Raw genomic sequence first — 23051 nt, 5'->3', positions numbered from 1 at the left:
TAGGAATGAGAACATTTTATTTTGTGAAACAAAGGTGATTTTTTAGTCTAACAGTTTTCAACTACTTTTTCTTTAGATCCAACTTTATGGAAAAAATACTTGTCTCTTCCATAAGATTAAAATAAAGGAATGAGGTTTACAAAATATGCTGTGCTGTGTGACATTGTTTTTTAATTTGTCACATAAATTCTAATATAATGCAAAAGTAACTGAACAATGCATATTTTTCTTAATTAAAGGTAGAAATATGGTATAACACTGAAAGGTAAGCAGGAAAGGTGGATAATTCAATATATTTTTATGTTTTTACTTAAGAAGTAAAAGTCCTTAAGAGTTTGGGAACTAAGTTCTGTTGAAACTACAATTTCTTTCCTTTTCTGCAGTTCGGAAATGGGCTCTTGGATGTGCTGACAGAGTTTCTGTAAGCCAGTATGAGTGTGGTTACTAGGAGACAGGAAGTAATTATTTACAGCATGCTAGTTCATGCGGTTGAGAGCCTGCTTGCATCACTTTGAATGCAACAGCAGAAATCATATCTGACAATATGGCAGCACATGAAAAGAAAGTAGTTTTGAAAACATGATTGCTATCTGTGTGGATTTAATGTCTTACGGAGACTAGTACATGTGCATTTTTCGCTAATAAAATCACTTTCATTTTAGTTTGAAATATCTTACTCTCACGACAGGTAGGAGGCAGTTGAAGACCTTAACATTTGATAAAAAGGAACATTTTCATTTTCTTTTATCTTATACAGAAATAGAATTAGGTTTTAAACACACAAAAGCTCAAAATGAAACAAAAGATAAAACTTGTAAAAAATACACAAGTACAATTACAAATAAAGGTCTTCAACATTATCAGCTTCTGTTTTCAGGAAAGTAAATAGGAATGGAAGGAATATAGGACAAAAAAGATGATGACTCATAGACCAAATCGCCTATTATTCAGTTGTTCCCTGTTATGGGACTTAAAACATTTCATTGCTCAACAGACTCACAATACAGGCTCTCCGGTTGGATATTTTAATTTCATGTTCTTAATTATTAAACAGTTTGTTTTTCCCCACAGGAAATCAAAGCAATTTTTTCCCAGTTGTTACATTTTCTTATTTTCATTTAGGCCTTGTGGTTTTATAGCTAAATCCACTCTGTAAATTAAACAATTTGCCATGCTGTTGGAGAAGCAACCCTGGCTTCTCTCAAGTAATGGCTGGATTTGCAGAATATAGCAGCTTTCTACCAAACAGGTTAAATGGGCGGAATGGCTTCCTTTCATTTTGTAACTATCCTTACTTTCAATGCAGGAACACTCCTGCGACCCCCTCAGGGCTAAAGCTGTGATGTGGGGTCAGGCTGTTCAGTGGAATTACAGCTCAATTACATTGATCAAGCACTTGCAAATAACTGGGATTCAGCCAGAGCAGCATATGCAGGAGCACTTAACCACTGCTTAATGAACACGAACAGGTGAAAAGCAAAAAGAAAACCTTGTGTTCTTTTTTAGAAAAAACATAGAATACTCAGAACCCAGATTGTGACTAAGAACGAGCATTGACCTTAAACCGTAGTGCCAGCTATAATGAAGTCCAACCAAACTGTCCACGTCAACGTGTGAAAGGTGATGTACATAAGCATTGGCTCTTCACCTTCAACAGCATGGACGTAGTGTTTGTTCCACACTGTTCCAGGAGGACAACAGTTCTGATTCTACATATATTATGAGGCATTAACTAAAGAAGGTAGTGGGGACGTCTGATTTTTGACAAAAATCTTGGCTTCATCTTCATCATTGCCATCACTCATTGAGAACAAATTGTACTGTTTTGAAGAATTCCATTGAGGAATGGATCTAATTACATTTGAACGAACCATAAAACAATATTACAAAGGTACTGTGATGGTACAAGGGTGGTTGTTTTGGATGCAGAATATCTCCATCTTCTTTTGTCCAAACGTTTGCTTTATTGGGAAAAAAAAGATTTTGATCTAAAAGATTTAAGCTGATTTCCACCCACCAATGGAAAATGATAGCATAGAAGGTAATGCTTGAAAAACAGAGCCAAAAAACAGTACTTATATGGAATGGTTGTCAATATGAAGATGCTTTTGTTATGAGTGTGGCTCACATTTTGATTGGTATTCCAGAGCCAGCTTAAGTGTCCATCTTTCTTCCAACAACCAGCACCAGCATTAGCATTTAGCCTCAGAGGATGTGCAGGCAGGCTCACAGTTAAAGACCTCTTTGTCAGTCGACCCTTTTAAAAGATGTAAAGAAATGGCCACACAAACGCTTGTGTAAGTAAACTGACGGAGCAAAAAGCACATTCTGTGCAGCTGACTCTCTGTGCCCACCAAAATTCCAGCCATCTCTTGAGAAACAATGTCAAACTGTGCAAAATGGAGACAGTACAGATTAGCGTATATGAGTAATATACATAAAAGACGCGAGTTAGAGCAGCAGAAGGCGGGACTGTGGTGAACCCCTGGCTCCAGACTTCTGGTCTTCAGAAAGGAAGAAGTACTGTGCAGTTTCAGCAGGAAAAAGGGGATGTGGAGTAGTAGACAAATCTGCACATACGATTTCGCTCATTGTTCTTTCCTTGTCTTCATCATGGGGTTTTTCATAGTCTGGTGGATGTCCTTACAGTACAGTCTTTCAGAAAGGAGAAGTCCAGACATGTATGCAGTGGTAAGAGCCTTTACACACGTTTTTAAGCCACAACAGTACTGCTGCGAATAATTCTGACATTTTGTGTATGCGGCAATTTTCAGCAAAACAGCTAAAGATGTGTAAATGTGTGGCTGGTGGCATGTGGCAAATTGAAGGTAAATTCTTATGACACAATAAAAGAACATTATGTGGAGCATTGATTTAAGACCTACAGCAACATAACATACAGCAATTATCTTTGGACTGGACATTTACCATACCACATTGCTTTGTGCTTTGACTTTGACTTGAAAGTTCTCAGACAGAAATAAAAACAAGAGCTCGCAGCTCATTGCTATATGCACAACTCTTAATAAGATCAAAAGCCATTAGATTTTGGGACTGAATCAAATGTTCAAAACATAATAGAAGGACAGATCAGAGCAAGAATATCAATGTTTTTTATTGATAGTTTTCTCCTGATTAGGTCATCCACTATTATTCTCCGAGGTTTGAGAACAGCTACCTCACTGATTTTTCACCATTCTTCTATATAGAACCACGTCCGCTCCTTCAGATTGTACAATCTGTACAAATAAACAGCTTTCTTTAGCTCTTACCAGATGTTCTGAAAACTGTGATTGCCAATCAAGAAAATTGATTTTTTCCTCCTAAATCATTTGGCAGTAGATATTATTTAAATGTACTTTATGTCCTTATCCTGCTGGAAAGTCCTTTTGCAATCACATTTCAACTACTCAGCAAGACCTTTGGATAAATTATTCCAATACACTTGGAAGCCACCCTTCCAGCTTATGTTAGGTTAAGTTCACCTCGGACGGTTTTGATTTTCTGTCTATATCTGGATTCTTGCAGATTAATACTTTGCTAAGTTCTTCTAAATTTTAGTGCTGTTGTAAATTTAGCCTGCAGATTCAGACGGTGTTTGAATTAGGGATAGAAATGGGCTAAAACACGATTTTAAAGTTTCCATGGCACAAACATTCTCATTATAAAAATAATTAACTAATGAGTATGTTTATATGGCTCTTGTGTCAGAACGGGTTTAGCTTCAATTTTTTTATGGTGGAACAGTGTTTTTAAGATCTGAGAGTATGCAGAAAGTGACGAGTTACACAGCTGAGACATGGCCATAATATTATAAGTGTTACAAGTTGTCTGCAGTAAAATTTCCACTTTATTTGCAAAAAGTAAAGTGAGGGTTTGTAACTGGCTGATGGATGTACAAAACAAGAGATACTACAAAAGTGCCATTTCTTTCTTCCAATTCCAAATAATAAGTAGAATATTAGCAATAATAAGTAATAGTAGCTCAGGTGGGTAGCTGCGTCAGCATGCGTAGGCTGCAAAGGAACAAGTAATAGGTTTATTCCATGCTGAAAAAAAGAAGAAAGAAAACAACGTTTCGGCAGTGGAGCCTTCTTCAGGTGTGAGAAGAAGGCCCCCGAAGAAGACTCCACCGCTGAAACATTGTGTTTTCTTTCTTCTTTTTTTCAGCATGGAATAAACCTATTACTTGTTCCATAATAAGTAATAGGTGGCTTGTAGATGAAGCATTTATTTTCCTATCCAATAATGATCTTAAAAGCACTGGCAGAGTAAATTTAATGAATAGCAAAATGTTAATATAATTGTTGTCTTAAACAATCTAGTAATGAAATAATAATGCATGTTATTGAAGAAGTGCTTTACCAACATCACTTGTACAATACACAAGAATCAAAAATTAGAAAATGAAGGGTCTATTGTTATATATGACTGGAGAGATTGGAGTAAAAGCCTTCTCAGCAATATTTCGAATCAAAGTCAAATTGCCAACAGACCTAAGGATCAAATAACTAAAAAAAAACCCTGCTCCTCCTGAGTGGCTCAACAGACTTCAAGCACTCAACTTGGACCTTAGGCTGACCACAACAGTCCAGACACTGACCTCTTGAACCTGAGCTATTTTATTGACTGTAGCCCATGTTTCTGAGCTTTGGCACACAAATATCTGTGCAGATCAGATCCAAATTATCTGTGTGTGCTTTAGGAGGAGAGGGGTTCATGTTGGAAAACATGTATAGTTAGCTAATGAAAAATAAAGCACTGTTCTTCCTTTTTCCAAACAAAAATGTATAAAACACTCCAAATCAACGGACACAAAACACTTTTTTTTCATGGCTGAATTGAATTTTAATATATGAAAGTTGTGGTCACCTTCACAACAATCCTCATAAATGGTAGCACTATTCAGCATCAGTCCATACGAAAACAAAAAAATGATAACTTTAAGCAATTTCATTATTTTGCATATATTAAAATGCATACATTTACAATAGCAAGATACATACAAATGAAAAATGTGCAAAAAATTAAAAACATTTCTTTTGTATACTGAGGTATTTAGTCATGCTATTAATGACGTCACGGAAAGCAAAAGAAAATGAGGGAAAACCCCAAACAAAACAGGAGGGAAGAAATGAATAAAAACTGGGTTCACTGAGTTCATCCTTTCATGAGTTCTTCAGCAGTAAAATGAGCTGGTTATGCTGCAAGCTTTTCTGCTGACTGTTTACTTTTGCATGTTGTTATAGCAAAATCAGGGCTGTCCAAACATTCTTAAGGGAAGAGCCACTTTGTCATCAAGTTGGCCTGATAGCCACAGAATAACAGGCATGGTGACATTTTTCTACGTTAAAGCAGAATTTTTGTCTAATTTTTTTTTGCAATCAAATTTGAAAATCTTTATAATAGTGGGGACAACAGATAATGGATTTGTGCCCTGTCTTGGAATGTTTCTTCATCATTAATAAACTGTCCTGCCTTTTTGATGACAACGTTTTGTCTCAGAATTTGCCCCACGCTGTTAAGCCTTGCACAACTAAAATAAAATGAATGAGGATCTGGACTTGATTAAATATGTACTGTAAATGAAACATATTTAGCAAAAATGATGTTAGGACAGCCCTGACCTGAAATCACTGATTAAATAAATTAGAACAAATTTTAATAACAGTAATTAAGATAATTTTGGAAATGGCTATAATTGAAATATGCTTAAAACCTTTGCACCACATATTGATGTATTTGTAAAGTAATAAGAGAAAAAAAAACATCTGCATTTGAAACTCTAAATATTGATTTTATTGCATCAAAAAAGTCTGTGAAGATGATGACAAAGACAAATTGTAGCCACATCATTATTTATTTGTACCATGAGGTGTCATTGGGGGTACAATTTCAACACAAACAAGGACATACCTTGTAAATAGCGAAGACACATTCACCTCTAGTGGCATGCAGTAGCATGGAGGTTTAAATACATTTGCACACGCAAAGCAGCATACCTCACACTGCACCCTGCTTTGTCAATCAGATGTATCCATTCGTATTATCCATGATGTTCTGTCAACACATCCTAAACTCTCAGTGAAGCCCAAGGTTTTAACTGAAAGCTAAAATCATACAATCTATTGTGCTTAACAGGCACATATCCTCAAGCAGCTCAGCACCTCACCAGTGTATGCTTCAATCCAGACAAAATAATCAACTTTTTTCCACCAACATTAATATTTACTAAGTATTTATTCAGGAAAATGTGTATTTTAACAAAACAAAACGTTTCACAGTGCATAAACTCTGCATGGATTTCTTGCTTGTATGCATTGAATGATTTTAATTGTTGTGTGCAAAAAATAGCCAGAATTATGCAATGTGTCAGACACACAAGTTTTACATTTTCATCTCTCAACAAAGGCTTGAAGAGACATTACTGCTGTAGTATGATTTTTTTACAATGAAAGTCTGGTAACAAATGACACCAAATAGTGACATTAACTGAAGTTACCACTTGTCTGGAGCTGAGCTTGCCATCATATATAAAGATGATTATTGGGACACCTTTTTTTTTTAAGGTTACTGTGCTTAATGTATGAAGCCCTGCAAAATCAGCCTTGTACAGCACTGTCTGCAATTACGTTAGCATGGGGATAAAGACAGATTTATGAAATAACGGCAGTGAGGGTACTCCAAGTGAAGTCCACTTGAGGGACTACTAGGCTGCCATTTTAGTAAGTAAGCATTTGTACAAACTCAGCGGGTTCCAAAAATGTTGTTCTATTGAATCTGGTAATTCTTTAAAAAAGTTATTTGTGATGCTTAACAATATCTGTAGAGCTCAGACAGAAGACAAAAAAGACTGAAGGGAGCCCCCTTTTAACCCATTTTACATTTCTTTATATGTGACAATAGTTAGCTCCACATTCAATAAACTCAATTAGTGTTTACAGGCATTTTCAATTTCTTCTTAAAATTGAACAACCTTAAAAAAAATAAAAACAAACCTGCCAATAATAGTGTCCCAATAATAGTTCAGAGGCCACTATGAAGTGCATCTACATGTTTTGCACTCCACTTCAGCTGACTGATATTCAAAGAGACACTTTAACCTGAAAAGAGAATGGCTTTAGAGTTACTCTCTTAATTTAGAAAATAACAATTTCAGGAGCAGCACCTCTAAAAACAGTGGTCTCTTTTTCCTCCACAAAATTTGAATTCCTGTTTTCCCCTTTTCCCAGCCTTCATTTTGGAAATAGATCACAGTCAACGGTGACTTCTGACTTCAGACTTTCATTGTCTGATCATGTCCTATATTTAAAAAAATGAACCAAAAGAGTAACACAAATTTGTCAGTTGTTGTGCTAATCTTCTAGATTATGATGAGGAAAATCCTGCCTTCTAAATTACAAAGCAAAACAAGCCACCTTATTTTTTAAAGCAACCATAGATCCAACTTAAAAAAAGATTGTTATTTTAATGTGAAAGAATACATTACATTGCTGTCCTCTTTCAAAACTGTAAATCTGGATTTTGATAACCTAATAGATAATTTTTGTGTACAAAAAGTGCCATATTTATCAAGTCTTTTGACCCATGGATAATGCAATGTTTGGAATCAAACAGCACTCCATGAGTCAACTTTATGCACTTCAATTTAAAGCAAATCTGAAAACTCCTTGTTTAAAACATTATGATGTGAATTTTGCCTGAAAATTGCACTTACAGTATTTTTAAAAATTCCCAAACTGACCATAATGTTAAAAAAAACCCAACATACTGCTCCCAAAACTGCAAAGTTACACTGAGTATGCACAAATAACTGGCAATTTCTAGCAAGGCCAAAAGAGACAAGCTAAAGATTGTCACTGAAGTTCATGTTGCCAAGCAACAGAGACAGTCAGGAAGTAGGGCAGAATGCTACAAGTGCTAGACAAGTACTAAAGTGTAGCAACCAACCCATCAGGTGTTACTTCCTGCTGTTAGTCTTAGAACACCTCAAACATTTCTCACTCTCATTGCAAACTGTATAAAGAAGACATGCTAATGCCATGATACAGAAATCATTTAATATAAATTTTGATTTGCTAAAAAAAAGACTGGATGGCTACCTTAGAGCTTCCAATATATGTATTGGAAAACCAAGTAATATAGCCACCAGTTTGTTACTGCTTAGTACATTTCCTAGTAATGTAGTCCCCATTTGTTACTGCATTTTTCTCTTTACTGTGCTTTAGCTGCTGGCTAGCACGGCGATTGGAGGTTGTTCTTCGAGGTCTCATTATGCAATGTATGGGTGGCAATGGCAAGTGTTACAGCAAGATTAAATTAACATTGACTTCCATCTCTAAAAAAAAAACTCAATGTTTATTTAGACATTAGACCACACATTTGGACACCCTGAATGGAAAACAGAACATTTGGTATGTTGTACCTACACACAGAGTGTATGGAATGGACCATAGTCTTCAAAGCTGCCAGTCCTGTACTTTCAGATACCTATATTCATAACCATCAAACTTTAATTCCATTGTTTAATAAATAATATACACATATTCCAGAAGGAGGGAAATTCTCTAACTGCAAGCTTTGAAGACCAGAACAGGATGAGGCATACATCCAGCTCAAAGCACCAGGGAACTCTCTTGCAACATCTATGTTAAACCTGGTGCTGCGTGCTGATAGTTTCCATAGTATAAAAGGACACATAATACAACGATATTATAGATGCATAACTTAAATGATGAAAAAAGTATTTAAAAAAACAAATCACTTAACGTTATACTCGCAACAAGAAGTGGGCCACGAGAAAACAGAAAACATTTCAACCTCCATTAAAATGTGTTATTAATTACTCTGAAAATGACCAATTTTCACAACATGCTGCAGATGAAGGGCTCACATTCAAACCAATTTGTAGTCCAAGCCAGTTGAACCAGAGGGTTTACTATAGGAATCCCTTTTGTCAGTGTTAGATGGCATAACATGAACTGGATACACTCTGCAGATGACACCTTTGGAGTTAAAAGGCCCTGCATTATGCTAGTCTGAAACCTAGGCATTGTAGTCCTTTGTTTCTATTAATTAGAATCTTTTGAGTCTGGCAAAGTAGGCAGACTTCAAACCTAACTTTCCACCACTGGAAAACACTCAACACATTCAGGTGCTCAACGCATATCTCAACATGGAAGAGACTTCACTGTGTGAAGTTCAGCTTTAGTCAGCAACTGAAACCCAAAGAATCATTAAACAGTTAATTCAGGAAGTTAACAGGTCATGACATCATTTCCTAGTTGCCATTCCAGGATGTGAGAATATGACTTTCTGGTTCCCTTATACTGTACATAAAAGCTCAGCTTACTTAATGAAATATTGAAATTGTTTTTGAAACAGAAATCATGTTTGCTGTCTTAACTAATATTACCTTGTAATTTACAATAATAGTAAGACTTTTGCCTTCGACATTACATTTCCCGGAATTTTTCTCTGGCAGCAAAAATAAAGAAAAATAAAAACTACTATTAAAAGGCTACAATCTTACTGTAACTGAAGAAAAGCAAAACCTTGAAGTCTAATGCTAAAAGGATTGCATATCCTGGTTTATCTGTCTTGGATAAGAACAAGGTTCTTGGTAGATATTAAAATGTCTTTCAGGTATACCATAAATGGCTTTAAAACTGTTTTAAATTATGTTCTTTCCATTTTTTTTTCTTATGCTTAAATGCAAGGCATCAAATTCAATTGATTTTGGATGCAACTTCATAATTGTCAAAAATGAAAAAGCAAACTACTACCAACTAGATTGTAGATAAAATAAAGAGCAAATTATTTTAGAATTTGAAATAATGGCTTTGATGATAAACGCAAGGAGAACTGATCCACCATCAGAAAGCTGATCCAAAGCACAAGGACAATTCAGAGACGGCAATCAATTCAACCAAAATGTCTTTGGAAGGTGAGGGGAAAAATGGAGTAACTGGCAAAAAACATACCAATCTCACCCAACATATATGCAATGGCAGGATGATAGCTTTTGTATGCATATAATTATTCCCTGGATTCTCTCAGACAATTCTCTCAGGGCTCCAAATATGTTTTAAAAACTGCTCCCTGCCTTACACATGTCAACACAATTACTCAGTTACTGTAGGTTAAAACCCTTTTTTACAAACCAAGAGGCTTGTGAGGGCCATCCTGGTTTCAGCAGGTTTAAGTGACTTTGACGTTATTAGATTCCTCTGAGGTAGGATAATAGTCAGTCACAGGTTGGCTGCATATTATTGGCTTTAATACATTCTTAATGATAGATTTCACTACCTTCTCCAATAATAAAAGTGATTGAATATAAAATGTCCTACCAGGAATGAACGTGAACTATCTGTGTGTATTTAAATATATTTGTTAGGTTCCATACAAGCTTCAGCATGCAAGACAATTAATCGAACCTCTAATTCCTAACTTTTAAAAATGAACAACAAAAATATATCTGACCAACATTCATTTGCTACACAGCTAAGCCAGTCGGGAATGATTCAAGTTCTGGGCTTTATGCTCCTGATGCAAAGACACAGTCCACCTGATATGGCACTTTAAACATAAAATGTGATTCAGTGAATACACAAACAAGCAAAATACATTCTCCTCTCATTGCTCAAACCCAATCCAAGTAGGTATTTCCATATCAGTTGAAATGGCTTCATTAAGCAATTGGGTAAAATATGATCTAGAAATAATTGCTAACTGGCCTTTAAGCTGTGAACTACACATCATGGTAGCTTTAATCAACGAGTCAGCATTGTAAGAACCTGTTGTGTGTTTTAAACCTTGAATATTCCTGAAGGAAAATCTTGGGAAAAAGTAAGAATGGTGAATGTGTATGAACATTTGGAAACTGAAAATACTTTTAGGGGATGCAAGATTTAGCACAGAGAAAACATTATGAAGCTTAAAAATACAAACTTGCAGTTGGTCTTGTGTCTGTTCTAGCCAGTCTACAGCGATAATTAACGGTTCACTCTGAAGTGCTAAAAGCCCAATTAAATATACAAAGTACTTTCAAAAAGGCAGAGAAAAGCCAAATGCTCTGATAAACATGAAGGAATAATGCATATGGCAAGGAAAAGCAATGTCTCTTTCGATGGTGATCAGAATTCACTGCTTAATATTGATGTCCATACTTTTAACTTGCATTTCACAACAGTTTGATATGCTGTCATACTGTATAGCTAACTAATTTTGAATTGTCAAATGTGTGGTGCTCATGAGTCGGCTCACATATATGAATCCTGCAGTTGCAGATGAGGGGAGATGTAAGCCGACTCCTCTGACCCTTTAACTTCGAGCCCATTTATCTTTTGACACGTGACCCACTAGCTGCCTCGTACGGACTGAAGGAGAGACATGCCCCCTTTGTTGATGGCACCCCAAGCCTGCTGGTGCCTGGAACGTCGCAGGGGTTGCTGTGCTGCCTGAAGGCCTGAGTTCTCACAAACCTACCCTGCACAACACTGAGGAATCATGGTCACAGCAGACTACCAACCCAGGCTTGAGCCCACAATGCCTGTATCGAAGATGGGCTCAGCCTGTGCTAGGCTGAACTCCTTCACTACATGAGTCCACCATGTAGCTCCTCCGTAATGCTGGAAGAATATTTTTCCTATCTGCTTAAATGAATCAGACTGCCAGAGAAGCCTGCTGGATCCTTCCATACTCATGTACCAAATTCTCCCTTAGACAGTCACATTAATAAAATACTGCTATTATCAAAAGCGTGAGAAAACAAAGATTTCTGCTGTTAGGTTTTCTCTTGTATTCTTATATGTGACAAATTTAACACATTTATATTATATAGTGTATTATGTCTTAGACACACATGGAACTCATAAGTAATTTAAACACAAAGATGGAAAAGATTATTAGGCATTGGTTCTTTCCATGTTTTTCACACAGTGTAAGCCATGTGTATTCATTTTACCTGGCATATTGTATATTAAACCAAACAGAAAATATCTAGTCAGATAAATCTTTGGTCAGCAGATGATCAGTGCTGTTTCTCCACAATTAAGGGATTAGGCTTTGGTAACTTTAAAATGGTTTCCCAGATAATCCTTCAGTGAAAACTACAGAGGACAGATAAATGTCTTGCTGTTGGCAGCTCTGTAAAAAAACATAAACGTCTTAACTAAATTTATTTCTTACTATTTAGGCATGTATTCATGCTAGCCAATCCTTAATCCTGTGATGAAAACACAGTCTGGACCATCTGAGTCAAAAGGAATCTCCTCACACAGGCTGTTTGTGTCATCCTGTGGCAGTGTAAAAGGCACTGCATTTCAGACTTGTTCTCACTTAACCTTGCCCCGAAAGAAAGCAGCAAAACATAAATGCCTTTTTACAGTGCAGCAATGAATTAAACCACTAGTTTATGTTCTGCTCATTAACTGGTTTCATTGATCTTTTTTTTATTCAATTATTTAGCATACAATATATATTTTAGATATGCAACTAGGTAGTGACACGTCAATGCTCTTAGAAATACTAATATTAAAACCACACAGCAATTGTTCTGCTGTCGTTTTTTTGACTGCACCTCAACTGTTAGTGTTATAGTTAGTCTCTATGACTGAAGCACTTTCAATTACATTCAAATCTGATATATTTCACCTGCTACACTGTACTCTTCCTTTGCAAAAGATGTGCCCTCTGTCTGCATTCTAACCACCATTGCCACCAGAAGCAGTGTGGCCAGCTTGTCTCTTTCAAATACATATACAGAAAAACCAGCATTTACAAAGTTTAAAATTAAAAAGAAAAAAGCTTCTTAAAGCAACACAAAAGTCTGATACTGAATATGTTCAGATGAGCCATCATGTACATTGTGGATTTCTTACTTTATAGTTTTTAAAACAGTTTATGTTGCTTCACTAATATTTCAGTAACAAATACAGGAGTGAAATGGCTGAGGTGTTCAAGGAATTTTTCTCACTTTAAGCTATGACTTTGGCTCTTTGTGCTTCCTAAACAAGGAGAACCCTTAGAGATTTTTGTTACTGTACCAGTGAGGGAGTGTATTGGTTGGTTTACAACTGCAGGCTTGCCTGCGGCACAGGTTTATGCTGCAATGAAAACACTATTCTAACAAGGACACCTCTTTGAAACCAAAAAACAAACAAACAAGCAGCAGAGTCTTAGACAAAACATCACTGAATTTCCTTAGCCAGACATAATGGTGACACTTTTTATTCAATTTAAAGGGATGACTAATCAAGATGTAAAGGTTCTACTGTCATATTTAATCCATAGCTTAATATTATAAAATAACTTTTTTTTTATTTCAATAATGCTGCATTTACTAAATAAATGAAGAAAGAGCAAAGGCATTTAACAACTGCAGTGTTGGAATTTTAATTGGTTACTGCTATGAAAGTGATGTTTCTCTCATTTAATGACAAACACTTAAACCTTTAAGGGAGAATTGTTTGAATTTTGATTTAATTAGACAACTCGCCTTTTGTTTCATTTTTGCAGTGGTGGCAGCACATAGCCAGAGTTGCTTTAACTAATCAGGAGTTTTCTCTCACCTAAGACAGGAGATATTCTGACCATTATAAGAAAACCCAGTAAAGGTTTACTCATGGAAAGAAATGAAGGAGCTACATCTAAAAGGAGGTTGTGTGTCCTACAATGCTTGCTAACATTTAAATGGCTTTCACAGACAAGTTTCAGATGAATTTTAAGGACTTTTCTTGATAGATCTCAGTGATTCTAAAAGCCACCAATACCTCAGTGTAAACAGAGGCTTCAGAGTAGACCAGACCAGAGAGCACTGATCAAAGGCAACTTCATGTGAAAGAACATTCTACATAACCAACTGTCCACAGATGAGCTGTATTTAGAAATGGGCTGCAGCAGAGGTCACTGCATTCAAAAGTTATGGGAGACTATGTTCTTACAACAACACAACCTTCTGGAACCTCTCTTTATGATTTAAAAAAAGATATTTTGTTGCCTCTCGAAGTGACAGATGAAACTCAAAATGTACAAATATCACACTGTGATGTTAAGTGTCCATGTGTATCAGTAAAATGACATCAAAACCACATCATATAAAATCTCTAAAAAGAAAAGAATGCTATGTTAAAATATCACTTCAAGGCTTGTACTCTTGTTGATAGAGAAAATGACATGACTATCCACCCATAATGCACTATAAAACTAAGAATGCACCCCGAGTGCGGTTCTAAAATTGCTAATGCAAATTTAAATTTGGTAGGATGGTCACAGGCACCCCAGAATACTTCTTAAATAATGAGAATGTTCCACAATATTTTGAGATACATATCCACCCTGCTTGAAAACCATGACAATATTTTAGATAATTTTATAAAGATGTCTTTAAATCATAAATAATTGTTTTGACTTGCCTGATGTATACACATTTGCTCAAGCTGGGATAATGGAAAATACTACATGGTAAATGATTTTAATCACCTGCAAATAAAGAAACAAATCTGAAATATATATATATACATACATGTGTGTATATATAAAAACTTGCAAAGACATCCACTGCAAATTGGTTAAATTACGTCCCACGCTTAGGAAGGCTTTTCAGCTACTAGAGAAAGCTTAATTTCATGCTTGCTTTTTATGTTTTTCAAGTCTTTTTTGTAAGCTGCAATTTGCAGGGAATAGTCCATTTCTATTACAGTATGTACATTCAGTGACGGTAAACTACAAAATGTAGCAGTTGACAAGGCCTCTGGTCTCTCCAATTCTTTGACTAGTCTCAAATGATTCTTCTAGTCAAAAGCCTTCCCTATAGTCCAACCCTTTATTCTTTAGCTATTGAAGCTTCTGACACTACCCCATATGACTGATCAGTTTTTTTTCCTTTTAAAGCAATCGCCTTAAAACAGTGCAAAATAAATTAAACCCGTGCAATAGGTCTACCCTAGAATTTCAAATCATTTTCGAAACATGATTTAAAATAATAATAATAATAATAATAATAATAATAATATCATAATATCAATAACAACAATGACATCATAATGGACGAGCCCGGTTTGATGTAGACAGAAAGACAAAAGCAAGCGGCTTGCTGCTCTCTCTTGTTTGTTCAGCTCGAAAGATCTAACTCGGAACGTGCCTTCCCATTGTCACTCCTGAAGCCATCTGCTGCTGGCAGCCAGTCTGTGGGCCAGAGAGGCCCGCACACAATGGCACAGAGAAACAATGCCATCCCCGGCTTTCGCCTTCTCTCTCCAGTCTAACTCCTTTGACCTCTCTGACAGCAGACACCCCTGGCTTGTGAAAAGGGTCTCTACGAAACAATACGCAAGTGTTTGTGCTGGAGGATGGTGACGGGGGTGTCTGAAAAAAGGGGAGGCTGGTTGGCACGCGAACACAAAAGAGCAAAGAGAATCCCCCCCTCCCACCCCAAGTCACATCCCCAAATCTGTCCCCTGCTCGTTTTCTCCCTCACAGCATGCTGGGACATCGCCCCGCACTCCTCTTTTTTTGTTCTCAGTCTGATGAGCTTCACTGTGTCTCATTATCAACGGTGTGTGAATGACGAGCCCACCCTTCAGCACAGACGGTGGCGATGGTAACCCTGACATGCCTTCCTGTCTGTCCAACCACCCGCCCCACCCCCACCAACCCACCCACCCACATATCCCATCACCCCCGCCCGCAGCCTGGCTTCCTCTTCTGATGCGGGGTCTCAAGCTGTGAGTTTCTGGATGGTCCTGTTGTAGTACTGGGTGGTGAGGGCCTCCAGTGGGTTCCAGTGATAGGCATGCAGCTCTATGACCTCCATCAGCAGGGAGCGCGTCAGCTGGGACTCAGAAGGGCACAACATCTTGTCTCGCGCCACTGCCAGGAGGTCTGTCATCATCTCGGGCAGCTGCTCCTCCAGCAGTTTGCCAGTGCTCTGCAGCTGTCGGCAAACACAGAGATGGACGAAGAGAGGAAAGAAAGAAGAGAGGTGGAGCGAGGAAGACTTGAGGTCAGCGCTTGCAAACGCACGCTCTGAAATTCTAATTTGTCAAGGGAAAAAGAAGACTTCAAAGCAGGCATCTTCTACAGAGACAAAATAAAGCCCTGAAAGGTCTCAATTGACTGCAGGCTGGCTTCCAAGCAGTTCTTTTTACCATACAATGAAATCTCTTTAAGAATAGAAATTAAAAGCGAAGTAACATTATTGTTTCTTTTAGGATTCCAAATGTGTCTTGCTGGTATATTTCAAAAAAGGTCACTGAGCATTCTATTTCAGAGTGCTTTCACCTAAAATGTTACTGCAACATAAAATAAAAAATAATCTCACTCCTTTATTTTGAAAAACTAGCTAATCTGAACCCAACTCGTGTAACTGTTGTGAGCCTATGCTTCAATATACAGTACACATTTCTTAAATAAGGTAGCAGATAATACATAGCTAAAAAAATCTGTTAATATAATATTTTATTACTTATACTATAACCCTGTGTAATTTGCAAGGTTTTGTGCAACTCATGATCACTCATTGTAAGGTTTAGGTTTAGGTCAAAAGAGGTCACAATATTGCATCCATCATAGCACCAGTAGTATTAGAATGGTAGTATTCTATGTAAACTGAATGACACTGTTCAAGAGCTACAGTAATATTTATGTAATACAGTATGAGCAATAACAGTTTACAGGATGTGGTATAAGATTTACTAGGTTCAAGAATTACTAATGTTTTATACTGTAAAGTATAATTAAAGTTAAAACATGACTACATAATTCATATTTTAGAGGGTATAGGATTAATACTATACTGGGTATACTATTCATAATTTTATATGGATTGTATTAATTCTGTGCAGTGTGCAGCTTGTTGTTGGGGAGCTGGAGCTTGTTCCAGGTAGTAAAGGACACAAGGCAGGATACACCCTGGATGTGATGCCAGTTCATTGCAGGGCACACACAAACACACACACTCACACTCAGGACCAGAAGACAATTAATTTACCAAGTATGTTTTGGATTGTAGGTGGAAAACAGAGCACTTTGACGATTCCCGAGCACACATGGGGAAAACACCAAAACTCTGCAAAGATAGCAGACCAAATACTCAACCCAGGACCCCAGTGCTGCGAGGCAGCAATGTATCCACTGTGCCTCCATGTCACCCTAATATCTGTTTGGTTGATAATTAAAAATGAAAACTAAACCTGAACCATTTATCTAGTAAATATACAAGGAGAGTATGCAAATAACATTTGTTAGAAATTATAGTCTACCACTGGCTTAGACAAGCAGTGTATTTCAGCAAATGTCAAAACAAGATGACAGCCATATGCGATTTGCTCACATATGCGATGTCCATTAGTCTTCTAATGAAGAGTAAATGTTAGGAAACATAATTATAATACAGCCTTGTCAGAACTGAGGATGCGATCAACTGAAGCATCAGTAATATGAAACAATCTGGATTGCCCAATAGACTATGTTACATATTTTTTTAGGCTCAAGAAGCAGTTACCCTGACAGAAGCGTAGCTGGTTGCAAAGAGTCAGAGATGCCTGCTTCTTCCCAGGGTAAACCACCTCAGCCACTCAGCCATGCTTAAAGAACATGCTTGGGAATAATTTAATAGGCATTTGGGCTTGACTGACCTTACGGAAGGGGCTCTTTATCTCATGTACAGCATAATCTCTGAATCAGGGCAGTCAATCCCTGAGTAATCCTTACTCACTACAGCAGTAGTCACCCTACTAGGTACACATTCTTTGTTCTCTACATGCTGTTGATTGTACAGAACTTTATAAAATTTTGGGTTACATTAGTTTTATTAATTTATTCTGAATAAATTCAAGCACTCTCAAACCTATAGAGGGCTCCAAAGCGTAAATACAAACGTCTAAAAAAACGTTCTACTTTTTGGCACGGGATAAAAAAAAAGGTTTCCTCCAATCTTGTTTTTGGAACAAGGGCAAGCTGTAAAATAGTGATAATAGTACACATTCAGTTATTGTTAAAAAAAGGGCCAGTTTCAGAGTGCAAAAATGAATTCATTTCACAAAGTTCATAATTATGTCACCAATGTATAATAAAGTGAATCAGAATGGATTTTGCAAAGGGATTAATAAAAGCCTTCTTTTAAAAATGCAATCCCATAGCAAAAGATTTGGACATCTTTGTATTAACAAACACATAACATGCCTCCATCTACTTCATATTAATGTGGGGCCACTACGTTTTTTCCTTGTGCAATGATAATTGAAATGACACAGTATGGCACTTACATCATGAGTAGATAAGTGGTGAGTTTTACTGTACATTAACAGTGTCGTTGCGATACTGCTGCTGACTTGTCATTTTGTAAATGAAAGGTACATTGCCTATGGTGCTCATAAAATTATCATACAGGACATCATGCCCTTAAGTTCACCTCCCTAAGACTATGTCTGATCTTAACAAACCGGCCTAGAGAAGAGGGACTTAGGAGTGATAAGCCACACTTTAAACTTGCTCAAGCCAAGATTCATAATTTATGAGATTCTTCCAGGAAAACCCCCCATCTTCATCAAACTCCTACAGCTTAGTCCTGACTGTCCCGCTGAATTTACATTAAGTGCATGACCTTAATGTTGATTTGTGTCTCCAAATTAATGACACTGCAGTTCTTATACTATACATTAGATGGATGGCACTGTGGAATGATGGCACAGTGATTAGTAATGGTGCCTTGCAACTGTTGCCAGTTCTAAGACCCTAGAGCCCTTTTCCTGGGGTGCAATCTGCATGGAGCTTGTATCTTTTCCCTCAGTTTTTTTGTGGGTTTCCTCCAGGTACTCTGGTTTCTTACCACAGTTCAAAGACATACTTGGCTTTTTCATAATTGACTTCTGAGAAAAGTGTCCCTGATTTAAGTGTGTGTGTGTGCGTGTCTGTGACGTACTGGCATCCTGTCCAGAGTGTATCTTGCCTTGTGCCTGATGCTTGCCAGGACAGGCTCAAGTTCCCCCTCGACTGTATTGGACAAAATGTCTAAAAAATGGATGGATGTACTGTATTATCTTACTTGTAAAATCCGATAAGAGCATTAGAAACTGCTGGCAACCAATGCTGATGTAGACTGCAAATGATTTATTCTCCAAAAACAGATCAAGTTAAACCTTTGACTGTTCATTTTTCCATGGCTGAAAAGTTTATACTGCTACATTTGTTTTACAAACTTTTTATTGTACCTTAAGAAAAAAAAAAGATTTTTCTTCTGGCTCTTTCATTTGGTAGTTCAGCTTTCTAATGTTTACTAGTCTCCTTCAAGACTTAATTGTATTTTTATGAGGCAAATAACACTGGCCAGACAAGAGCAATCTGTGAAGTACAAAACAAGCAAGCCTTTCTGTTGTTGTGAAAAATACTGCAGAACGTTAGTTCCCTTTTCACATTGCACAAAGAACCATCAACAACATTTGTGCTTATCATACAAATACATATCAAATTTTGTATATTCACAATTAACAATAAAGCATTAAGCTTTGGTTAGGACAAAATTTAATTTAATTAAATAGTTCCTTGTGGTAGATGAATAAATTGTTATATTCATAAAAGCTTCAGTAAAGGTTTAGATTTTGAAGAAACATTTTTCTTCTTGCCTGTCACTGTCCAGTACCGTTATTAGTAAAAGAAAGCAATGCTTAACCTTCAAAGAAAAAATCTACAGAAATATTTATCTCTGACTAAAATAGAATATTACTGGCAAAGTCCTAGAAATGGGTTCGAACTAGGCCCATTGAGGTATAAATTAGTTTGCGTTGCCTTCAATAATGTCTCATTACAGAATCCTGAATGTAAAGCAGATGATGATTCTCACATAAGACCTGATATCAGGCTACAGTATGGGCTTCTTCATCAGCATCTTGGATTATTTCCAGAGTGTTTTACATGATTGCTTTTTGACATCTTCAAGATTCTTTAAAAGACAGGCATTCCCTGTTTCACAGATAAAATTAGTAAAATTAAAGTAAAATAACTTTAAAGTAAATCTCTCTCAGAACCGCATGCACTGAGAGAATCATGGCTCAATTTTAGCTTGAACAAGAGAACAGAATGTACGAATGAACAGAAGGAACCAAGAGACACCTAAAACACAGAAAAAGTATGGGAGGAATTTCATATTTCATATTTTATACTCTTACCTCCATGGAGCAACATAAGACAGCATCTTCTTTTACATCTTGTGATTCTAGCAACTGCAAAGAACAAAAAGCAAAACACATTTATATAACTGTCAGCTTAACTAAACAAAAGAGGCATATAGCAATATACTGCCATTATATATTACACCTGCTGTCTTATGTACGTAACACAGCAGGTGTATGCACCAGTCACTGTTAATGAATTATTAGTGAGAAATTCTTAATCCTCAAACATTTGAAAATTTCTATTCTTTCACAAAAATACACTTTTTTTAGTGTAAGAGAAGTTCACTTGTCATTTATTTCCAAGACTCAAACTCACCATAGAAACCAAATAATGAAGTAATAATCACTTGTTCCAGCTAGGATAACTTGTTTTTAAAATGGCTCTTGTTGATTAAAACCAAAAGGTGTTTTTAGTTCAGATGGAAAATCAAATATATTGTCCAGGCTAGACTTAAGTTTTCACCACATGAACAATGTCAGTGGTTCACTTTACTGCTCCTCCATCATCCAAAGGTGAAGCTCACATGGCTTCTCCAAGAAAAGGAGCACAAAGACTGACAGACCTGTGTTCCTATCATGAGATCATTTGGGAGAATCTGTGAGAAAAAAACGGGAACAGCAGTTTTCATTCCTGTTCCTTCTGTAAGGCATGTCCTCATGGGCAGTTTTTTTATTTAATTACAACCACATAAACCAAATGAGAACCATTTCTCATCATTGTTATGACAACATGGTTGGTATCCATTTATGTAGCAGGGCATTTACGGGACCAATCTGTGTAAATACCTTTCACAAGTGTACAACAGCAGAGTCCCATCAGGAATTTAAACCCTCAACCCTTCAGTCTACTCTATGCCAAGCCACTGCTACAGACTGCTGCCACTCATAAGTCACATCCTAAGGGCCTACCTAGTTTCTTATATACTTGGGGGAAGGGTTGCTGGAGGGGCAACTCTGACTTGGTTTACTAGTTTACATCAGTGATGACCTGTGAGCTCCCCAGGCTGGTCCCAAGAGCAAGATGGGTTCTACTTTTCATCTCATTTTTACACTCTTCCTTTCTTATTTAGACTTGATCAGTAGGTTGTCATTTGTTGCCAAGTTTTTAAATATCAAAGAGCAAGAAGCACAAGGATTGTGCATCTCCAAGGTTGGAATAATCTACAACTAGTTCCTGCGCAGGTTATTTGATGCTCCCAGTAACAACATGAGCAACTGTATTTAATATAAGATCCTTGTGACCACTGGTTCCTGGTGCTGGTGATAATTCATGATGGACTATTTTCTGAAGTGCTTTAGAAGTAATAAATTGGAAAAAGTGCATTATAGGATAGAATAATTTTTTATTAGGTGTTTAAGGTCTGATTTATGCTTAATGTACGACCAGTACAGAGTAGTTTTCATAGTTAAAGCAACTGCAAAGAGTAGAAATAAACAGACCAGGTCCAAATTTGGGAATTTCAAATGACCAAGATGCAGGCTTTATATAAAACTTCTTTATACTCCCAAGCTCTCCCATGTTCCACCTCCTGATGTCAGATGAAAACATAAATAATTAACATCATGACGCACTTAATTTCTGGTAAAGTTTCAGAGTAAAGACTGGTGGTCAGGCTCTAGAAAATGGACATTTCAAGCACTGTTTAATGTTTCTCAGTAAACGTAATTCAGGCTGACACGGAGGAAGCTTAGGAGTTGACGTGGTTGCCTCAGGCTGTTCTGGGTTCCCCTGCAGTGTATTGTATTATTTAAAAAATGTACAGTGAAAGCATATGACATGTTTCCTCAGACATTCAGTACATTTCATAGTTTATAAAGCAGAGCACACTGCTGGAACAGATACTTTGTCGATAAATATCAGGCATTGACCTTTCCTGAAATTTTGCAGCTCTCTAACTCACAGAAAAGATTGAAATCCTCTGGTGTACAGAGAGCAGAGCTTTAAGAGAAATAATTTGAACTCCAAGCATTCATATAGATAGAAGAAAGGAAAAACACTCATATTGACTAAAGAGGTGGATTGCATTGAACTTTCTACAATATATAAACTCTGCCAATTTAGGATCTGCGAACTGGCAGTTGAGTATTCTGCTCATCACGACGCATTTTGGCGATTATGATATACTGTAGATAAGTCAAGTCTAGGAAAATTCCCTGTGCGTCCCACACGTTTTATGAGGGAGTACTATTACATCCCTTTAGTACTTTTGTTTCCCAATTCACTTGTTAAAAGCACAAAATCATCTGTAATTTAACATTCTAATAAACTAAGAGTTTCATAGCAGCAATCCAATATGGGATTAAATTTACTCATGATTTTAATATGGAAGATATGAAAGAAGTTTAAATAGAAGTTAAGGTTCCATCACTGTGGAGACTATAGCACACATGATATATTTTAGTACCTAACATGTCCATTAATAAGCGTATCAGCTTTGCCTCTAAATTTGTTTTGCCCACTAAATTATTTTTCCTCTGCCACAAAGACAAGGCAGCACTCCTTCGGGAGTGGTATCTTCTGAAAAATCTCATTATGAATGGAGGAAGACCACCAATTACGTTAGTTTAGGAGACAGCAACCTGTAACCTCATGTGTCCTGCAGAACACTTGAGACAGATTTTCAGCTTTGCCTTTTGGATCAGTCCAGAGGGAAGATTTACCTGCACCAGATGGACTGAGCTCATGTGGCTAAACCGATTTTAAAAGTCCTTTGGATCAAACACTGGGGTCAGTCTGACCTCCCTGAGGCTAGGAGGTGACTGAATGTCAGAAAGAGCTGACCAGGATTCACTGAACCTATATACTTCATTTACATCTTCAAACGCCAATGAGAAATGAGACACTCAAGCTTGAGTAAAGAAAGAAAAGAAACCAAATGA

General features: G+C 36.9%; 1 protein-coding gene across 3 annotated transcripts in view; it reads right to left on the bottom strand.

The window, feature by feature from the left end:
* Window positions 1-4823: 4823 nt before the first annotated feature.
* The window catches only part of ctif (CBP80/20-dependent translation initiation factor), a 140725-nt gene continuing 122497 nt past the window's right edge, over window positions 4824-23051 (bottom strand). For all 3 annotated transcript variants that reach the window (XM_088628981.1, XM_088628982.1, XM_088628983.1), the window contains 2 exons: window positions 20166-20219; window positions 4824-15934 (listed from right to left, as the gene is read on the bottom strand). In XM_088628981.1, the coding sequence (XP_088485107.1) occupies window positions 15719-15934; window positions 20166-20219 (270 nt within the window). In that variant the 3' untranslated portion in view covers window positions 4824-15718. The remainder of the gene's footprint in view (window positions 15935-20165; window positions 20220-23051) is intronic.

The sequence above is a fragment of the Lepisosteus platostomus genome, chromosome 4, assembly GCF_059453375.1.
Source record: "Lepisosteus platostomus isolate fLepPlt1 chromosome 4, fLepPlt1.hap1, whole genome shotgun sequence".
NCBI lineage: Eukaryota > Metazoa > Chordata > Actinopteri > Semionotiformes > Lepisosteidae > Lepisosteus > Lepisosteus platostomus.
Note: the sequence above shows the minus strand (reverse complement) of the source record. Positions and strands in the feature narration are given on the sequence as shown.